General features: G+C 40.2%; 1 protein-coding gene across 1 annotated transcript; it reads left to right on the top strand.

Annotated features, from left to right (window-relative positions):
• Window positions 1-13,151: 13,151 nt before the first annotated feature.
• LOC118770960 (M-phase specific PLK1 interacting protein) lies at window positions 13,152-16,260 on the top strand. The gene is made up of 2 exons (XM_036518754.1): window positions 13,152-13,687; window positions 14,325-16,260. Exons 1-2 carry the CDS (start codon window positions 13,301-13,303, stop codon window positions 14,523-14,525), a joined length of 588 nt encoding a protein of 195 aa, XP_036374647.1. The 5' UTR covers window positions 13,152-13,300; the 3' UTR covers window positions 14,526-16,260.
• Window positions 16,261-19,424: the final 3,164 nt, after the last annotated feature.

The raw sequence follows: 19,424 nt of genomic DNA, 5'->3' as shown, positions 1-19,424 counted from the left end.
CTACCTGACCAGCTTATATTTGTTTTCATGGTGACAAGGAGTTCTTGACAACATCATAGACCATGTTAGCTAAGGAATGCCCAATGGCATTGGCCCAATGGCATGGCCCAATTGGCTGCCATTCTTTCATTGGTCTAAACACCATCATAAGACTCAAGAAAACAGCCTTTTTTCACCTGTAGAAAGGATCTGTCTTATTCTTACCATGTTGACTACCATCCAGGCAGAACTGAAAACATTTTCTGTGCTAAGAGTTTGGTGATTTGTGTGTGACAGAAAGACAATGTTATTCGAATTCTAACCTCTTTTAAAATTATTTTTGCACCTTAGAAGTCAAGTATTATGAACACGTTGGCCATGGCTTCTTACATAAAACAAAACAGAACTAAAAATCTGAACAGAACAAAACAAAAAAAAAATAAGGAAACAAAATCCAGGAACAACCCTCAAGCCAACCCACAGAAAACAGAGTTCAAAGCGACTCCTCTAGGCACACACCTGTATTTATCAAACCGCAGATTAGGCAGGCAGGGCTTGTTAACCAATGGCTGGTCGAATCATGCAGTTACACACAGGCAACGACAGTTAACAATTAGACTGGCCTATGAATGTAATTGATTACAGATAACACAGACATTAACAAAGTTGGAATTAAAGACAAGGATCCTTCAACATTCACCCAAACGTTTTACAATGAATACAACAATTTATCAAACACTTAAACAATTAAACAATGAAGAGATTTAGGGGAACAGGTGAGGACCCCTCCTTCACAAGTATCATGATGCATGTTGTGATTCTAGGACAAGTTTAAAATGTTGTCATTCTCACAAGCAGTAAGAGTTTTTAAACAGTGTTACCGTAGGAATTATACTGTCCCACTATTTTGGACCACTATATCCGTGGAGAAATCTGTATCATGTGTTTTCAGGAACTGCTTCTTCAGTACAATATCATATTAATCAGCCGGGTGTTTGAAGAGAACACTTGCATATTTAATAGGGGTAAACTCAAAGATCTCAGTGTATAATTATGTATTACTATTAAAGTATTATCACATGACTGAAGAATTTTACCATTTAATAATTTAATAGTAATAACTTAAATAACAATAGCCTTATCCAGAACCAGAGAAGGGAATCATGAGAAGCCTTAAAAATGAAAGACTCTATGGAGTAAAGAGGTACGGAGTGCTCCTCTGGAGTGCCTCTGGAAGAGGGCACATTAGGGATATGAGCAGCCTACCTCTACCTCTCAAATACGATCTCTTCCCAAAAATGTCCTCCCCCAGAGCAGCCCCGCACATCTGTAGCTGGCGAGTTTCAGCAGCACCCCTGCTAAAACGCACCTCAGCAACCGGGAGGTTCTCGACGCATTAGGAAAGGATAAAAGGGATGAAGGAATTGCATGGAAAATCAGTCACAGGGCTCTCACATTCTGCATCACCAGCTTCAGAAAACAAACCCCATGTGCCTTTTCCCCGCCATTTCCTTCCCATCCTTATTCAGAGTATCATTACAGGAGATTAAGTGCATGTTTAGGGTTCTTGGAAACACGAGAGGGACTCGGCAGACGTGTATTTAACGTTCTGCGTGCGTCAAAATAAAATAAGCACCTGTCGGGGACGTGTTTGGAAATTTGATCTCGGCCAGTAAGCAAAACATTCCTTTCAGCTTAAATCCAAATAGCACAAAGGGGATAAAGAGTTTTCTTTAGAACTCTGTTGAGGATTTGTCATTGGCACCAACATCTATAACTGACCTTTCAGAGCTTAAAACAAATGTTTTCGTAGATATTTTATTATTATCATTTTTCTGGGTTCCCTCCAATATCAATTTTGTTACCCAAAAGAACAAGATATACTCCCAAAAAAACAAATCTGTTATTTAACTATATTTATCTATAAATATAACTATATATAAAAGCCATGTGCACTGGGATTCCCCAGCTCACATCACAAGGAATAGCACATCAATTGTGATCATGATGATTCCAAATAATTAGTGCATTGCAATACATTACATTACATCACATTCATTCAGCAGGCAGTCTTATTCAGAGTGACTTCCAGAACAACAGAACATAAATGTATCCATTCAAGTTGAATCGGCAACAGTGTCAGACCAGACCGTTGCCCTATTGGTAATCAAACACAACTAAAAAGAAATACCATTTCCATACTGACAATCAAACAATGGCTCACACCAACATGATGATGGTTTTTCTAACTGAAGTGATTGTAATGTTGCGAATGTTTGTCCATTCCAGGTTCTCAGATGCACATCTTAGTGAATAAATCCAGAGCAGGGGATTGGGAGTCACCCAGATGGCCACAGTATACAGCAGCACTTATGCCTATGGATGAAGCTGTTGATTAAAGCCTTTTGCCGAACTACAACATGTGTCTATGTTGTAGTTAAGTGAATTAGTCCATAAATTACATCATAACTGCACATTTTACATAAAGTTATAGACCACTGTGTACTGAGAACAATACCAACCAAATTAGGAGAGGTATCATACTCAAATCTCTCCTATGCTGTTGAATTCTAACACAAACCAAAAATATAACATATATCTTGTTACATTCTAATCTAAACTAGTCTGGCCTATCACAAACAAAGTCTGTGGCAGTTCGCTGTGTGATCAAATACCTCGCCTTGGCCTTGCTGTAATCAGGCAGAGGAGGCTTTGGGCTGTTTCAAGCATGCCTTTTGTGTTGTGTTTATAGCTGCTCACCAAAGCACACACTGATTGTAATATACAAATAGGCCTTTAAAATTAAATGAACCTTGGCGACGGTTTTGACACCAGGTCCTGGCGCCATTGAGCAAAGAAAGAACAAAGAGTTATTTTGAATGGCGCTTAAATGTTGACAAGACTGTAAACCCATTATGGACACCTGGTGTGAAGCCGTTTCATTTTATTTAATCTCATCATACAAAACCATCACATAAACAAAAAGGAACATAAAAATTTACATACTCACCACGATCACCACACTCTCAGCTAATGTATCAAATTTTTACACCACTTTAGAACTCAGACTCTTTCCAGGCAATACACAATTATGCTTCAATTATTGTATATTAGCATTACAATTAATAAATGCACTCGATACTTTGCATAGATGCATATGGTCTGCATCGAATGTGGTGAGCGTTGACCCAGAAATCCCTTAGAACAATGTCTTAGAATCACTCTGCATAACTGTATCCGTATTGTTCACTTTGATTCAGATTGAAGGTGCTTTATTGTCCAGCTGAATTCCTGTTGATATCATTCCTTGGTGATGAGTAAGTGGTAGTAATTTCAGCTCTATTTCAGTGACAGTGCTCTCAAAAGGGACTGTCGCGTGATGTTTAGCTAGTTGTTTGTGTCCTGAAGCCACTTCTTTGGATCTGGATCACCGTGGCCACAGGAACAGATGTGAGTGATTGCACAATGTCCACCTAGGCAAAGGTCCTTCAGCAACAACCTTGATGTTGCATCTGTAACAAAGGCATTGCAGAGATTGAAAACATGCTGTTCTAAGATAGGTGTCCGCAAAGACTGAAGCCACAGAAATCATACTAAATATAGATACAGGACCCATTGCACCACAATAGGATGAAGGAGGTGGTGATGTTGGATGGGTGTGTGAGTATGTGTGTGTGTATGGGTGTGGGGGGTGCTCAGAGGGGGGTGCTCAGAGTGTAACACGTTGTTTGTTATAGTAGAGCACAGATTTTTGGAGACCTGAATGCAATTAAATGCAGGAAGGATGCTGGGGGAAAACCTAGGAACAATCCTCAACCACAATAGAAGAATACAAACAATTATATGATCGGGACCATTCTCAAAACCCACATCCTTCATATTTATTTGTATCATCCAAGGGACAATGGTTTAGATGCTAAGGTTTGAAGGTCTTTGTGCAACATCATAGTTCCCAAAGAATGCAGAGAAAATAATAACACCCTGTGATTCTGAGAGTTTCATATACTGTTACACTTTCAATGAGAAACATGAATTCAACTGAATCACACAATTGCTGGGAAACACATTTTGACCCACAACCAAGACTGAGACCCTCTGCCAGTTTGCCTGTGGACCTAGGTCAATATGCTCCGTCAGCACACATAAGCAACATAACACTCCCATTGCGGACATGTACTGTTCAGTTTGTTGACAAAAAATGCTATTTTGCTGACAGTGCTCATATTGCTGATTGTCTTGGTATGCTTGTACTATACTCAAAATGTTAAAGGATGCCAGAATTAGCTGTGGCCCTTGAACATGATCTACCTGACTCCTGAGTGGCTCAGCTGGCTACTGGCTAAGAGTCCACTTTGAGTGGAGACTGAATCCTACAGTCGGGGTTTGCAAACAGCCATGTCATCTGTCGACAGTGACCAGGAGCCCACAGCAGCTAAATGAATCAGCTTCGTTCTATTGAGGAAAGCATGCATTTGGTCCCAGGACCTTCTTGTCCCTCTGCTTTCAGAGACCCTGCATCTCTGTTCTATTACTGGTGCCTACCTCACTGCAGTGCATTGTGGGACTTGTAGTGGACAAATATTGCTGCTGTTCATGTGCCAGTGAACCAGATGGTTTGCGTTCACTGTGCACTCCATTGTGCAGTAGAATGTAGAATGCAATTTTGTCCTAAACGTCATACATTAAATATACAAAAGATGTAACGGACTGTCATTGTTCAGTAAATTAAAAAAAAAAACATTGAATTTACATTTGACATAAGCATAATAAGGTCACATGCCTATATTTTATTCATGTGAGGTGGAATAAATTGGAGCTAACGAGCTTCATGTTTATGTCTTTATGTCTATGTGAAGTCTGTTAAAAGGAAAATATGAACACCAAACCCTGAAAACCATCACGTTTTTCAATTACAGTATGGATTAGTAAGTCACCACATGTTGGTGCAACTGTAAAAATATTTGGTCTGTACATTTCCATTTGAATTCTAAAATCCTAACTGGTTTAGACACTCGAAAAACACAACCTCCGCCAAAGTCGTGTCTTCAGGAGGCTGACAAGGGGAAGGCATGCAGGATCTGAAAAAATAATAATAAAAAAAAAACATAAAAACTGTGAATGAATCACAGTTTTCTCTGAAGAATTAGCAAAGCCTAGCAATACATGACTATTCAAGAAAGCCAGATAACTATAAATATTTATACATAACTTTAAGTCTGGGGCAGTGTTTTGACCTGGGGTGATTCCAGGGAATGATTCAACACTTCCAGAGGTGCCAAATTGTGCCGGAGCACCGACACAGTCAAAAATACGCCGGATAACCAAACTATGGAAGGAGGCAAGGACCTTGTCAAACAAGGTTGGCAATTGCTGCAGTAAAACCGCAAACTGTTTCCGAACAAAAGATCATTCTTGACATTAGCTTGCTATCATTTTAAACTTGTCCTGGAATAGGCTGAAATTGCTGGATATTCACTGAACCAACTGTTAAAACTGGGATTCAGCTGATATAACAATGTGACCTGTCAGCATCAACGATAAGAGAACCTCAAAAACAAGTCTCAAATGCAAAAAACAACCAAAGTTTGCTTTTGGGACTTTAACAATGGCACGATTTCTTGCAGCATAGACCATCTTGTCAAGTCACTTTTTCACTCTCTGCACCTTTTTTTCCAAATTGGTGTGATGTGTTTGCATTCCTCCCTCAAAGTAACCATATAAACTAACTATTATAGCCAATTTAGTGATGTTTTGTGTATGAAGCCATTGAATAAACAAACACAGAGAAAGCTCAGACTTGTGATGGGTCGGACCTATCTATTGTACTGTGAGTTTTGGAGGCATGCTGTGCGAATCTGGTGATAATCATTTATTTTTCTGAGCGTTTTTGCAGAACAGCCCGCTGACTGATGAGGCTAAACAAACACAGTTGTTTAAGGCGTGGGTAACGTTGGAGAAAAAACGGTGTTTGTTTTCCCAGGGCTTTACGAGGTTGGAGCCGTGTGTTTCTCTGCGTCAGCTCTGGGTGTTCGTTAAGGGTACTGTGCGTCTGAGAGGTGCCCTCAGCTCCGTGCAGCCGACTGCGGCATCCAAAGAACAAGGCTTTTAAAGTTCAATGAAGCACCACAGCCTGTGAAACTGTGACTGTCAAGGCCGTGGTGTCAGCAGATGCCGGGGGGGGGGGGTCAGATGCGGTCAACCTCTACACTTCAGCTGCTTGTTTCGGAAAACTGTAAGGGTCTGCTGAGCACGGGGTGGGAAACCATGAGAGCTAGTCCAAACCAGAAGGTCAAAATGTCAAGAAAATCCAGAGCAGTGTCTTATGCGGCAAACTCTTTGGCAGTCAAAGATTAAGGCTTGTGGTAAACTGCTGGATTCCTCACCTCACAGAATCACTGTGTTCTGGATTCTTTTAAGTGCCCCACCAAACACAAGAGTCCATGGAGAAATGTGTCATTTTATTTTTTTAAGGTTTTTTCCCATTTATGCTATCCGCTTTCAGTGTCACCATGTGTACACTAGCTAGTGTTACCACAGTAACCTCTGCACTCCCACATCCCAAGATGAATGCGATCCAGTCACTTCACCCACAGCCAATGGGTACATTTGGCATTACAAGTCACACAGCACACTACAGGGGAGTAGGCGCTCAACGGAGGAGAGGGGCTACTCCACTGACATCATCTGCGTGACTCGTAAGTGTCTGGGGAATCGCAGGGTGCCCGACAGTGGTGAGACAAGGAAACCCTGGCCTGACCTTCCCACTCTTATCCCCAGCAGAACAAAGCCAATTTCTCTGCATTGTTTGGGTCTTTGTTGTGAAGTGGCAGCTTGTTTCGAACAGCAGCCTCAGCCTCCCAGAAGATTGGATTACAGGCGTGCACCACTGTGTCCGACTCAGCTCCTCCACTGACAAGTCATGCACCGATGTTGCATATGCCCCGTGTGGTCAGAAGTCTGGAACCTCAGCCAAAACTCTCCACAGAGCAACATCAGCACCCCTACTCCATTCAAAGTGCTTTGGCAGTTGTGGCTTTCTGTTGCGCTCTGCCATCTCTAGATGGGGAAATGACATCGTTAACAGGGAATCTGTGAACTATGTATTGTCACTCCCCTGACTTCAATGGAGTTTATGCACATACATAAATTCTAAATGTAAATTAATTTTACTTTATTACTATGAATTTCAAAGTAAGGGTACATTCTGTCCTGCATTTCAAGAAACAGTCATTAGCGGTGGCTCCAAGCACAGGGTCTACTGTGAACCTGAAACTCCCATGACTCATGCATATGCAGACCAGTAAAGACAGGAAACCCCTCTGGTCATTTTCTGAGGGCCCGTGAAGGTGGCTTGGAGAAGAGTCATGTATGCTACGGTCAACATATCTCTGCAGTATCTCATCAACAGATTAGATCAATGCAACTGTAGCAGGTTTGACAGGGTCACCATGCAGCCAACGGGAGAGGAAGCAGTGGTACCACTGCATTCTGGGAAATGCCATACCGTGCTGACCCCAAAGGAAAAAAAATCAATTTTTTAAGTGGTATAGACTTGGAGAGACAAACAAATGGATAGTGGGCAGCCACAGGCAGTCAAGATGTTGGACATACAGTAAAAAAGTCATTTAAATGGAGAGCAGAAAAAGAAAAAATAATGAAAAATCGGTGTATATGTATATAATTGTTTACTTTTTGTGTATCTGTGCATTTTTGTCTGTGCATGTGTGTCTCTGTGTGCTTACAATATGTCCGTGCAAATGACTGTATAGATTTCAGAGGCATAGATAAGGTGTCAGAATGGTCCAATATCTCAGCGATCTAACCTTTCCATAGCTACATGCCAAGCTGTGGCCACCACAGGCCAATCAAAATAAACAGCCAAGGAGCAGGAAAGGCTATTTAAAATTTTCCACATATTAGATTCATGAATATGAACCGCTGAAAGAAACTTGTGAAAATAAACTGTTTATACAATCTTGGCAGGAAACAAATGGCCTAGATCAAGGTGACCAGAACCCCTCTACCCTCCCCGTTTTTTTAGAGTGGCCATCTGATCTTTTTTGACAAAGTGAGAAAAATTACAGGGAAAAAGGATGGGAGTTCCTCTGGACTTCCTCATGGCTATGGGCTCTTTATTAAAGAAAAAAAATAAAGCCTAAATCTTTATTGCCCATTTTGTCAAACGTTATAATAACCCGTGTTCTGTTTTTTAAAACACAGACCAGGTTTCACTTCATTAACTTTCACCCAGCAAGAAAGAGGCTATTTCACCCGAACCGCAGGCGCTTTGGAGTGTAGGTTGCTAATGCAGTCCACATGTTGTTGATCACTCAGACTCCGCCGAGAACCTTCATTAATTCACTGTAATGAAATCAAAGTTGAATGAAAACGCTCCCGCACTCCTGCGGGGGCAAATTCCCCTGATCCTGATGGAATTTCAATAGTCAGACAATCTGAAAGAGAGTACCTGCTATACATTCAGCTCAAGTTTTCAGTTGTGTTAAGTAATTGTCAGGATGATTTGGTGTATAGGGTCGAACTTTTCTTAGGAAATCACCTTTGGTTGCTTTGTATGTGTTGTTGCATGCAGTTTTTGCTTTAGGCTGGAAACACCAGCATCAACACAGATGGGATTATATGCAATAATGGGTGAAATCAGAACCAGACTCTCAGGATTGCATGTTAAAATCAAACAATGCCCTCATCTACGTCACTCAAGAGGGATGAAAACAAAATTGGGAGTAAGCAAAGTTTTCGTGCAATGATGAGGATCTCCCTGTACTTGCATTTTTATTAGTAGACACAAATACGCGCAGACTCACAAACACTCACACTGAGTCAGTCATGTTTTCCTTGCCAACATACTATTAAACGTAGGATTTGTGATATTGATGATTATAATATTGATTATGATGATGATGATGATGATGATGATGATTAAAAAAATATGTCACACTAGGAACAGAAACTGAATGTAAAAGTCCAGCCTTATCCAGGTTGTTTAGTACCCTGGGAGTTTTAATAGCACAGCCCAAACACAGAATTGAAGCATCAGTTTTTACAGTAAAAAGAAACCTCAAAAGTGCCCTAATTCCCATGGCTGTGAAATGAATTATTCTATTCAGAAACAATGTTGCTGGTACAAATGGATGACTCTGTGAGCCTGGCATATGTTTGCACTATAACATAATGGTATCACTAGGTATGAGCCTCCTCAATTTGGGTGCTCCTAAGTTTAATGAAACCAAGGCTCACGGGTACTGGCACACTTGTAGTACAACTGTCCATGGGAACAAACCACATTACTGAAACTGCACTTGTACTCTAAACCATATAAAAATTGCACAGTAAGGTTCCTTTTTTGATGTAAGTTCTGTTATGTAAATGCTGAAAATTACTCTCTATAAATGGCTCTCTATGGCCTTGTGGGTACCTCTGAGCCTCAGCAAGCTTCTCTTTTATTGAACTGACCCTCATGGATATTATCCTTTACATGAACAACTTCTTGATGAGAGACCTATTATACATGTGCGCAGAGCACAGAGTAGTACCATTAAAGGAACACTGAACAACCTCTTTAAAACTGTTATTGCTGTGAACAGATCATACTGGTTTCCACATCTCTCCTCTTTGTAGATGGGGGTACATTTTTTTTGTTTCGTTCGAATTTAATTACAGCATTAAAGTGTTCACTAGCCAAACAGGAAATTAAGAAATGAAACAGAAATCTGTGTAATGTGGACATAAAGTGGTCATGGCCTTAATCCTCTGAGAAGGTTTTTTTTTTTTTGACAAGAGCTCAGGGTTACACTTCTGAAGCCTCATGTGTGAGTCACGTCTGTTCTGACTCCCCCCCACCACCACCACCACCAAGTCAGTTAAAACAGACTTGACAGAGGAACAGAACTAAGCAGGATTTGTTTTTTTGCTTTTTCGGGGCTGCTAAAAACCCAAAGGGTTTTTTTTCCATCAGGAAAACACAAAGAAGCCAACATGTGGCGGTTGAGTAAAAGTTCACTCATGGATCAGAATTCCCAGTGCTCTTACAAAGACGGACAGATTAGGGATGGATTTAGGGATTTGTATTATCAGTAGGGTTGTTTAAATTATTTTCACAAGCAGGCACAGTTTGTAAAGTTTGTATTGCGGTCTACCCTGAGTTTGACTGAAGTCCCACTACCAGGGCTCCAGATGGACACTGACCACCACTGTTCCGACACAGAGGTCTGGCCTTGTCCACCATTTCATCCATTATTTAAGGCCCTGTACAAGACAACCAAACAACTGCTATGCAGTTGCAAGCTGGTACTATTAGCTGTTGTTTATAATGTTAGGTGTCAGAATATTGAGGAATTAAAGATGACACGAAAGTGGAAACAAGATGTATTGTAATTTGGACTTTCACTAAAACCTAGATTAATGTATTACTTGAAGGTCACTTCAAGTAATGAAGGTCACTTTATTTATAACTTCTAATGTGGAGCCTCAAGAATAAAAAAAGTTTGATCCTGTGTTATTACAAAAATAGTCCTCCATTCCTCTCTGAGTTGAGGTCCAAATACATTCAATTAGTTGAATACCAGGGAAAAGAAAATTAAACAACATAAATCAATTAAGTGTAACCATGCACAGTCCATATTTGATGAAGTCCTGTGGGTAAAGATGGAATCCAGCACTAGTGTTTGAGAGCACCTCAGGAATTTGGCTGAGATCAGGGCAATTTCAGAAATATGAAAACTATTTCTTTTTGCTACATTATTCATTACACCAGATGCAGTGCAAATCTACAACATGACCTATTGTCTCTGGACTGAGATTCACAAGCATTTAATTCAAAATCATGTTCTTAAAAAAGAACATTTCACTCTTTCATCATTTAAAGAAAGGCGTTAAGCAATCTAGACAATTCCTAGGTCAGCTGACCTACACAGTTTAAAAAATGTGCATAGAATTACTTTCATTAAAAAATGCCACATCTAAAATCTTCTATTAGATATCTTTGAATTTATAACCTGTTCTTTGCACTCAGCTGCACCAAGTGAGAAAACAATAAAAATATGTGATTTATTGTAGAGAACTGGTGCCATCTTATGAATGGCAACATACGTTACAATGGTGGTGTGTGTCTGTATGTGTGTGTGTGTGTGTGTGTCTGTGTGCTTTTGGATCTGATGTAATATGTGGCTGGTGAGGGCTGATCATGCGCTGAGATAATGTCATAAGCCATAATGCTGGACTTCCTCTCAGCATAATGCAGACGTCACTACAGACATTTTGTGAAATTGGTTTTGTGAATGTGGCAGATTAAAAAAGACTGCCTCAGTACCTTTGTGCAAGTCTTGAACATTGATGTTTAATTGACAGCTAAGACTGCTATAATGATTTACTCCTGTACAGTTTTATATGTTTACAATTTCACTCTCATACTCACACAGATGTTGCTCCCTTTTATGTGCTTTTAAGCTGGGCATTAGGTTTCCACAAGTCAATCTTATATCAATCAATATATAAATCAATCATATTGCCAGTATTTACTCATTGAAATTGTGGTGGAATACCCATATCACTAATTGTTTAAAATGTGTGTAATTTCAAATCTGAAATATGTAACTCAAATGGATAAATATACCACTGTATTCTTCATACTCACAGTTCTGAATGCCGAATTGTGTTTGCATGTGTCAGCAACAATGAATTAATTATGTTCTTCTCACCCTGACCTACCACGGAAAACTGAGGGAAGCTTGTCATCCAGTTGGCATTTTCTGTGTTTCATCTCTCCAACACACATCACCAACATATATGCTGAGAGAGTAAGTGTGGTGACAAACGTCACCCATTTCAGGCCAACATAGCCACAGAGATTTCCACACTAAACACCCCTTTCCTCCCTTTACAAGCAAATCGTGCAGACGATGACAGGAATGTGCATTTTAACAAGACTCTGGGTAATTGAAAACGAGGCTAATGAAGATAAGCAATACCCATGGACCATTTGAGCACCACTGTTGAGCAGATGTGTCATGCTATCAGTATTATAAAAACACAAATAACTTGAATGAAAATTTAGAACACCCACCCACAGTCTTCATTTCTTATAAATTACAGAGCAGTAATAAGTAAATTCATGCCTTCCCATAAATATACCCATTTAATTGTACTATTGGTCTTTTAAAAGGAAAATAAGGTTAATAAGAGTGAGAATACAAAAAGATTCCATTCCTGTTGATCCACTTCATGCAAATTGTGAGGACTTTTTTTTTAAAATAAATTGTGTTCTCCTTTTACATAGTGTTGCTGCAATCTCAGTCCTGTGAGAATGCACTTAAATTTTCATATGGTCTACCAAATATTTAAGTCCATGACAACAATTTCTGACTTACTGATGGTAATTCAGCACTCCAAATATAGCAGCTGCCCAAACCACTTATAAACAGAGATGGAACAGGCTCTGTGCTGTTGTGGAAGAAGTCATTTTATTTGAAGAGTTATTGGACTTAAATTGGTTCCATTTCATTGGTATTCACGCAAAGGAGTCTGCAATATAACATACATTCAGAACACATTCAGACAGTTTTTGTTCTGGTACACCAGCGTGCATCAATTAGCTGCCACTAAGCTTATTTATTAGTCACAGCTCAACGTGAATATTTCAGCCAATTTCATAAGAAATCACCTATCGGCCTTGTTCTCGTGAAATTACGTATGGATCTTTGTTTTGTGATTTGTTTTATAAGAAGGTGATAAGAAGGTGACATACTTAATGGCTGTATAACATAACTCCATGAATATTTTAGTTTGCAGACATGATATATTGAATTGTAAATGCGTTGTTGCGCTGATCTTTTATAATAACGATAACACACGTTTTCTGCTTGGAGGTGTGCTTGTACACGTACAACCATAATGATGTGGACACAACGCACGCATAATAATGACAAGTTTGTCTTCTCTGAGGTGTTTGTGGATGTTGTGGACCATTTTCTGCAGAATGTAAAATTTTATCATAGCGATTCATTTAATAAAAAAGTCCCAGTAATGAACACCGAAACGGACTGGAGATACGAACTGACGAAGAGTAAATCACTGTTTCAAAAATCGCTAGGAACCTTTCTCTGTCTCTGTGTGCTTGGAGGACGTCGAAGGCTGTTGTACACTTCCGGTTACGGCTAACAACAAGATGGCGGTGGTTTGATTGTGTTGTTGCATAATTACTAGCGAGGCGATTAAATTAGTCAAGTAATTCTGAATTGTGTCAGGTTTAGTGTTTTATCAGATACTTTATTTGGTAGACATTTTAGTCCTGAGAGTTTGTTTAGCTATGCACAGACCGAATTTCCGACCCCCTGGTCCTCCGGGCGGAATGGGCCTAAGGCCGGGGGGTTTCCGTAGTCCGAATGCTGGATTTGATAACGTGGGAACGGGCATGTTTCCTCCGCCTCCGTGGGCATATGCTAACGCTCCCCCGTCTTTCGGGCCGAGACGCGGACAGTATTGTGGTTCTCCCAATACTCCGCCGAGAGATTTTTATGGTAATGCAAACAACGGGCACAGCAGTGGTGGCGGAAGCGGAGGGAAAGGCAGGTTTTACCACAGTCCATCTCCGGGGCATACGCCACGGAGACCGAATTCGAGTCCTAGACATACTCCGCCCTACAAAAAATCCCCATATCATTCACAGAGTCCTGGACAACAGATGGGCTATCAGGTAATCAAAGGAGGCATGGACGCCTGGTTTATCATACTGGGAAAAGCTCAAAAATGTTTAGCAAGTGTGGCTAGATAGCTAGCTAGCTGTGTTTAGCGTACCGGTAATACGTGAGCACTGCGTGAAATGAAGAAACTGATTCGTGTAGTAAAATCAAAGGACGTGTGCTCGGCTTAGTTCGCTAACTGGTTGATCCTGACCGATACGTAATTTGTTTGTTAAATGTAACAGTGGTCGGTAGCCAGATTTGCAGAATTTTGTCATTGCATGAAGTTAGCTACGTAGGTATAGCGAGTTCAGTTTTTGGGTAGTATTTGCCATGATTCAGCCAGCAAAGTCTAAGTAAGTAAATCTCAAATCGTGATAATGGATTCCCCGAAATTCCCCAACTCACCGTTGGCTATACGATTTCCGGGTGTTCGTTCAGTCGTTACATTTGACAAAATAACTGGCTTTGTGGCATTAAGTTTAGTAGTTAAATCTTTACTTGTGTTTGGTGTGTGTTACTTGGATTCCAGCCATACTTTTGAGGTTTGAAATGTGTTGTTTTCCAAACTACATTGATTTCAGCCAGCCTTAGCCCAAGGCAGAAAGCTGTGATTAACATGTCTCTCTACGTGATGGTTCTTTCCCGAAGGGTTCGCCACGGACATCCACCCCGTTTGGGTCGACGCATGGCAGGGAGAGGGTGGCAAATGATGTGGAAAAGTATTACAGCCCGTCAATGCTGCAGGACCCCTGGGCTAGTCTACAGCCAGTCACTGTCACAGACACTAACCCGAAGTGCAGCACAGAGCGAGTGACACACACGGGTAGGAAAGGGAGATATTTCAACTAGTTATATACACACACGCGTGTATATATAAAAACGCACGCCTCCGGTTGTGGCGACGCACAGAGCCACGTGACCTACCCTCTCAGGAGTCAGACATCGCAAACTTCTCGCATACTGGGCATTTGAGTATTTGCCAAAGGGAGCACGGTGTTGGGAATACGTTGGTTGCTTCCGTGTCGATGCAACAGACTATAAGCAGTCTAGAATCACCAGCAATCTGTCTGACTGCTACCTGCTAGTCAAGCAGCTCCTATTCAGTGTACCCTGTTTTCACACAGACAGGTGAATCTGCATTTTTCCATTTTTGTGCTTTTTAATTTACCTCCAATGCAGGACAAGTCATTGGGGGGGGAAAGTGTCTGGAACAACGAAGAATTGATTTTTTTCCCCTATACACAAGAAACTGGTTGAACCCCAGTTGCATAATATTTTATAGTACAGTTTTTTCAACTGTAATAATGCCAGCAAATCAACATATGGGCATATAATTACACTCTTGTTCATGCTGTAATTATATTCCTCCTCAACCTCAGATCTGAGGCCTTTGAACAGGTCATTTTATTTTCTTATATATTTTTGATGAATCCTTTTCCAAACCAATAGTACCTGATTGTACAGCCAAGATTCCTTTCTGTGAACTGTAAACAGCGTATGTGACCATACATAACTCTGTGACTTTGTCAAGGGAGCCTTGTATACAACTGCAATATGCATCCATGGACTACATTTGATGGGCGCCAGCAAGCCTAGGTTTACCAGTGGTTTTATGTTTTAGAAGAACTGCAGTACAGTATAACCCATTGAACTATCTGTTTAAATTACGGCCACCTCAGGTTTTTTCTATATGTACATATTTTATCAAAAAAAAATTGCAAAACTTAGATACCATTACCTAGCTGATTATTTTTTATTTCCAACAGAATAACTTACTTCCAGAAAACCACATTGTTGTTAAAGTGAATAATACATAATTTTGTATTAACCTGTATTTTGTGTTTTATATCTGTGGTAGCAAGTCCTGTTGTTGTGGACATTTAGGGGCTTTTAATGAGTGAATGGATGACTATTTAGGTCAACTTTGAGGGCTGAACTCACGTTGAAGACTTAAAGCTTGTCATTATTCAAGGTTTTTATGAATGATTTGTTTTCTTTATGCGTGGTGTACTTGTACATTGCCCTTAATTGTTGTGTGCTCCCTGAAAGTGTGGTACCCCACTAAAACATGTTCTTTTTTTATTTTTATTTGAGAGGCTTGCATGCTTAAGGCAAAATGTGTCTCCTGTTCTGCAGTCCCTTGGCAGCACACTAAGCCCTGCTTGTTTTTATTTGCCTCAAGCTTTGATCTGTAGCGCAACAAGTCATACAAAACTAGTGTGCTAATGCTTGGAAACAACAAATTGCATCTGACCAATCTCTTCCCTCTTAGTGGAGCATGCAGTATATATATATTATTTTGTGTGTGTGTGTGTGTGTTATGCCCTAAATGCATGTTGAGTGGAATCATTTTATTAGTTTGGTCAGTGAAGAAACCAGTCTCATTTGTTAATTCTTGACTGAGCTTCTGACTGGCTGGCTTTGTTTCCATGAAGATTGTGCTGAAGTTGACTGAATAGTTGACGAGGGTGAAGGAAGGGCTAAATTAACTATTGGAACGAAGTGTACAAGGACAAAAGTATTAAAGTGATTGAACAACACAAAATGGTAAATTATTGTAAATAGGGATCAAATCATTTGAAAGTGCAGCCAAACTTTTGACTAAAGTCACCCTGATATGCAGAGTGAATCGGCCATTGTCCATCATTAACTGAATTTCATTAACGTTAGTTTTCCCTTAAAGGTGAGTAGTGTTTAAGAGGATACAGTTGCTTCCATACTATATGTGCATTTAAATACATTGACTACCCCATAATATAGACAAAAGCCAATAGTTTCCAAAAATACAGCAGGTAAGTATTAAATCTGAGTCTTTTTCTTGATGAAAGTACCATTGAGTAGTTTTGAAGTGATTCTCTTTGGCTGTGCATTTTTCACAATGCTCTGAAATGAGAAAATGCATTGGTCACGTTCATCCTCTTTAGGCCCACCTGAAAACCACACTGTCATCAATATAAGATGCATGGCAATTGATTTATAGTAATTCACAAATTTTGAGTAAAGAACTGGAACATTGCTACCATGAAACATTTAACAGTTTAAAGGGTGTTAAAACAACCTGAGCATCTTTTTGAGAATGGAATTTATTGGAGACTTATTTCCATTTGTAGTAACAAGTCTCCTTTTACACCTCATAAAAGAGAACCGCTACTATACAGAGCTATGCAGATTCATTCATCAGGCTAGCATGACAATAAGACATTGCAGATTATAAAAGGCTCTTCATGTAGATGCTTTCATTTTTAAAGTGCATCAGTTCCTTCTGTTGAATGACTGGTGAATATCTAGTGGGTAATGTTATAGTATGAACATTGACATTTAACTCAAATGTCAGTTTATCACATCTAAGTGATCTACCTGAGTATCACTACAAATGAACGTGTTTCACCCATCCAACTTAATGTAGTACTATTTTAAAAAATATGTATTGCCATAGTAACAGTTTTAATTGCTCCCATTTATTTTATGATGCAATACATGGCTGTTTTTAAGAGCCTGTCTCTTACTGCAGACAAGGTGGCTAAAGGCAGTTTTAGAGTCCCGTGATTCTCAAGTTCAGAGAGTTTATAGCAAATATGTAGGTTTTATGGGGCCATAAAGAATTGTCAGGAGCTGCTTGTGGTCGGTGAGCTGCCTGTGGGTTGTCCCAGGTTTATACCTGTTAAATTACTGCCTTCAAGCTAACGAGACAAATTGGATACATTTCGTCCCTGTGCTTTTTGAGGCTGGTTCCCACGTACGTGTTCAGGTGCACGTGAGGGTCAACAGGCTTTCAAGGCTGTTTCCACTTAGGACCAGCCGCAGGTGAGAACGAGGGTGGGTTCAGATGGGAGCTTCAGGTATAGCTGGTTTACCTAGTGCTCGGTTTAGTGAGGGCCTGGTTACACGTTTACCTTAAGTAGGCCCAGACATATTTATGGAGCTGATGAAGGAGAAAGTAGCACAATGGCAACAAAACAGTGTGGTCTGTTGCAGTAAGACGTGTTTTTAAAAAAGTTAAACATGTCTGTGGAGACAAACTCAGTGCGTGGGAGGAGAGAAGACATTGGTTTTCTTTCTCTTCACTTCATGATTGCTAGCTAGCTAGCTACAAGAGGATGAAGTTGGCAGAAAATAGGATGAGAGACCTACTGATTAGATTATCTAAAGGTACAGACTAAACAAGGCAAAAGGCATATTAAAATCTTAAAAGTTGATGTTACATAGTGAGATGACTTTTAGCTGAACAGCTGGCAGTTACATTGGCTGCTGAGGGAGGTGGAGCTGCAAAAGGGCTGACATCTGACGTCCCTTCAGAGCAGGCTGCATCTCTGTAACGTAGTGGATACACGGTATGTATTTTTAGACCAAGCCATTTCCACCAGGGTCCCGGTGCAGCAGTTAAACCCGTCCTGATCTCTCTCTCTCCCTTGTCTGGGGTTATGAAGAGTGCAGGTTGAACTGCAAGCAGGTGGGATTTTGTGTACTTTTGACTGAGTACTGCTGCTTGGGAAAATGGAACAGGCTGTGAAGGTATCCTGCACAACTTAGGAGGGAACTTAAAAACAAAATTGGCTCGAGTCAGGCTTTCTCCGATGCAGTTAGATCTGATAATACTCACACTCCTCTTTCCTGCACTGTATAACACATATACCTTTTCAAATACAAGGACACATGGCCTTTGGGTTAAGAGGTCATAGCTAAAGTATAACAGTTTGTGGAGTCAAACTCCAGCCAAGTGGGGAGTGTCTCCAACTGACCAAAATGTGGAGTTCTTTTATGTTTTAATCTGACGGTTTTAGGAAGCTGCTTTTTCCCCAAATAAAATTTGAGAAACTTAATATCATAGGCAATACCACCACCTGCTGGTGACAATATGCAACTATACCACATAGTTCATTGAAATTCCAAACTTCTGACATTACCCAGATGTCCAGACGCCACAGCAGCTTTCAATGAACAGGCTTATTGTTTAGTTCATGATTAGCAATATTAGATTTAGCGTCAAGGGCTGTGTAAGTAGAGATCTGAAACCAACAGCACAGGATGGCATAAGCCAAGCCATAAATAATTAGTTCATTTAGCTCCCTGTATAGTAAGGGATATACATCTTACTTTCCATTTTCAGTTTTAATATAGGTCTTTGATAGGTCTGTGAATGTAATCCAGCAGAGAAAAACAAAATATGAAATCGCTTTTAATGCAGTTTTCCAAAAAGCAGACCTCCCTGAATTTATTGCATTATTGATATAATTACACTTATTTTCGAACCCCTTGGAAATATCAAGTGTCCGTGTAACTTTTCAAAGTGAAGCGTGTCACCAAAATAAACATTTTACATATTACACAGCCCTCCCTCGTGCACAGCAGGTCTCCGCTTCAGACTGTTGGAGTGACATTAAAAAGCAGAATTTACCCAGCAAGAATGATGGTAACCACAGCATTAATTTTAATAGAATGCTCAAATTACCTTTGGAAGCAATATAATTCTGGCCCTAGTTTCTGCTACAGTTTATTTTAAACATAAAAATACTTACAAGCGCCATCAGACTGATCATAAAACATCCACACTGCATTCGGTGAAGGGTTCCAATTCATACTCCAGTCCCCACAGAATATTGTCCAAATGCAGCTTTATCTGTTTCCACTTCCTCATTCCACAAACCTTAGAACTTCACAGTCAGTGTGGTCAGTGTATGGCCACATACATGGGCAGTCAACCAGACACCCGATTGGCTGTGCTGGTTCAGAGGAACAGGAAAATGGAAC

This window comes from Megalops cyprinoides, chromosome 24 (genome assembly GCF_013368585.1).
Source record: "Megalops cyprinoides isolate fMegCyp1 chromosome 24, fMegCyp1.pri, whole genome shotgun sequence".
NCBI classification, from domain to species: domain Eukaryota; kingdom Metazoa; phylum Chordata; class Actinopteri; order Elopiformes; family Megalopidae; genus Megalops; species Megalops cyprinoides.
The sequence above is the reverse complement of the archived record's forward strand: the minus strand, read 5'-3'. Positions and strand labels throughout refer to the sequence as shown.

What these genes read in the sequence shown, in the direction of transcription:
- LOC118770960 (XM_036518754.1), top strand. Translation starts at nt 13,301, where the DNA reads ATGCACAGACCGAATTTCCGACCCCCTGGTCCTCCGGGCGGAATGGGC. An exon ending in GACAACAGATGGGCTATCAG is followed by an intron (nt 13,688 to 14,324) that starts GTAATCAAAGGA and finishes TCTTTCCCGAAG; the next exon opens with GGTTCGCCACGGACATCCAC.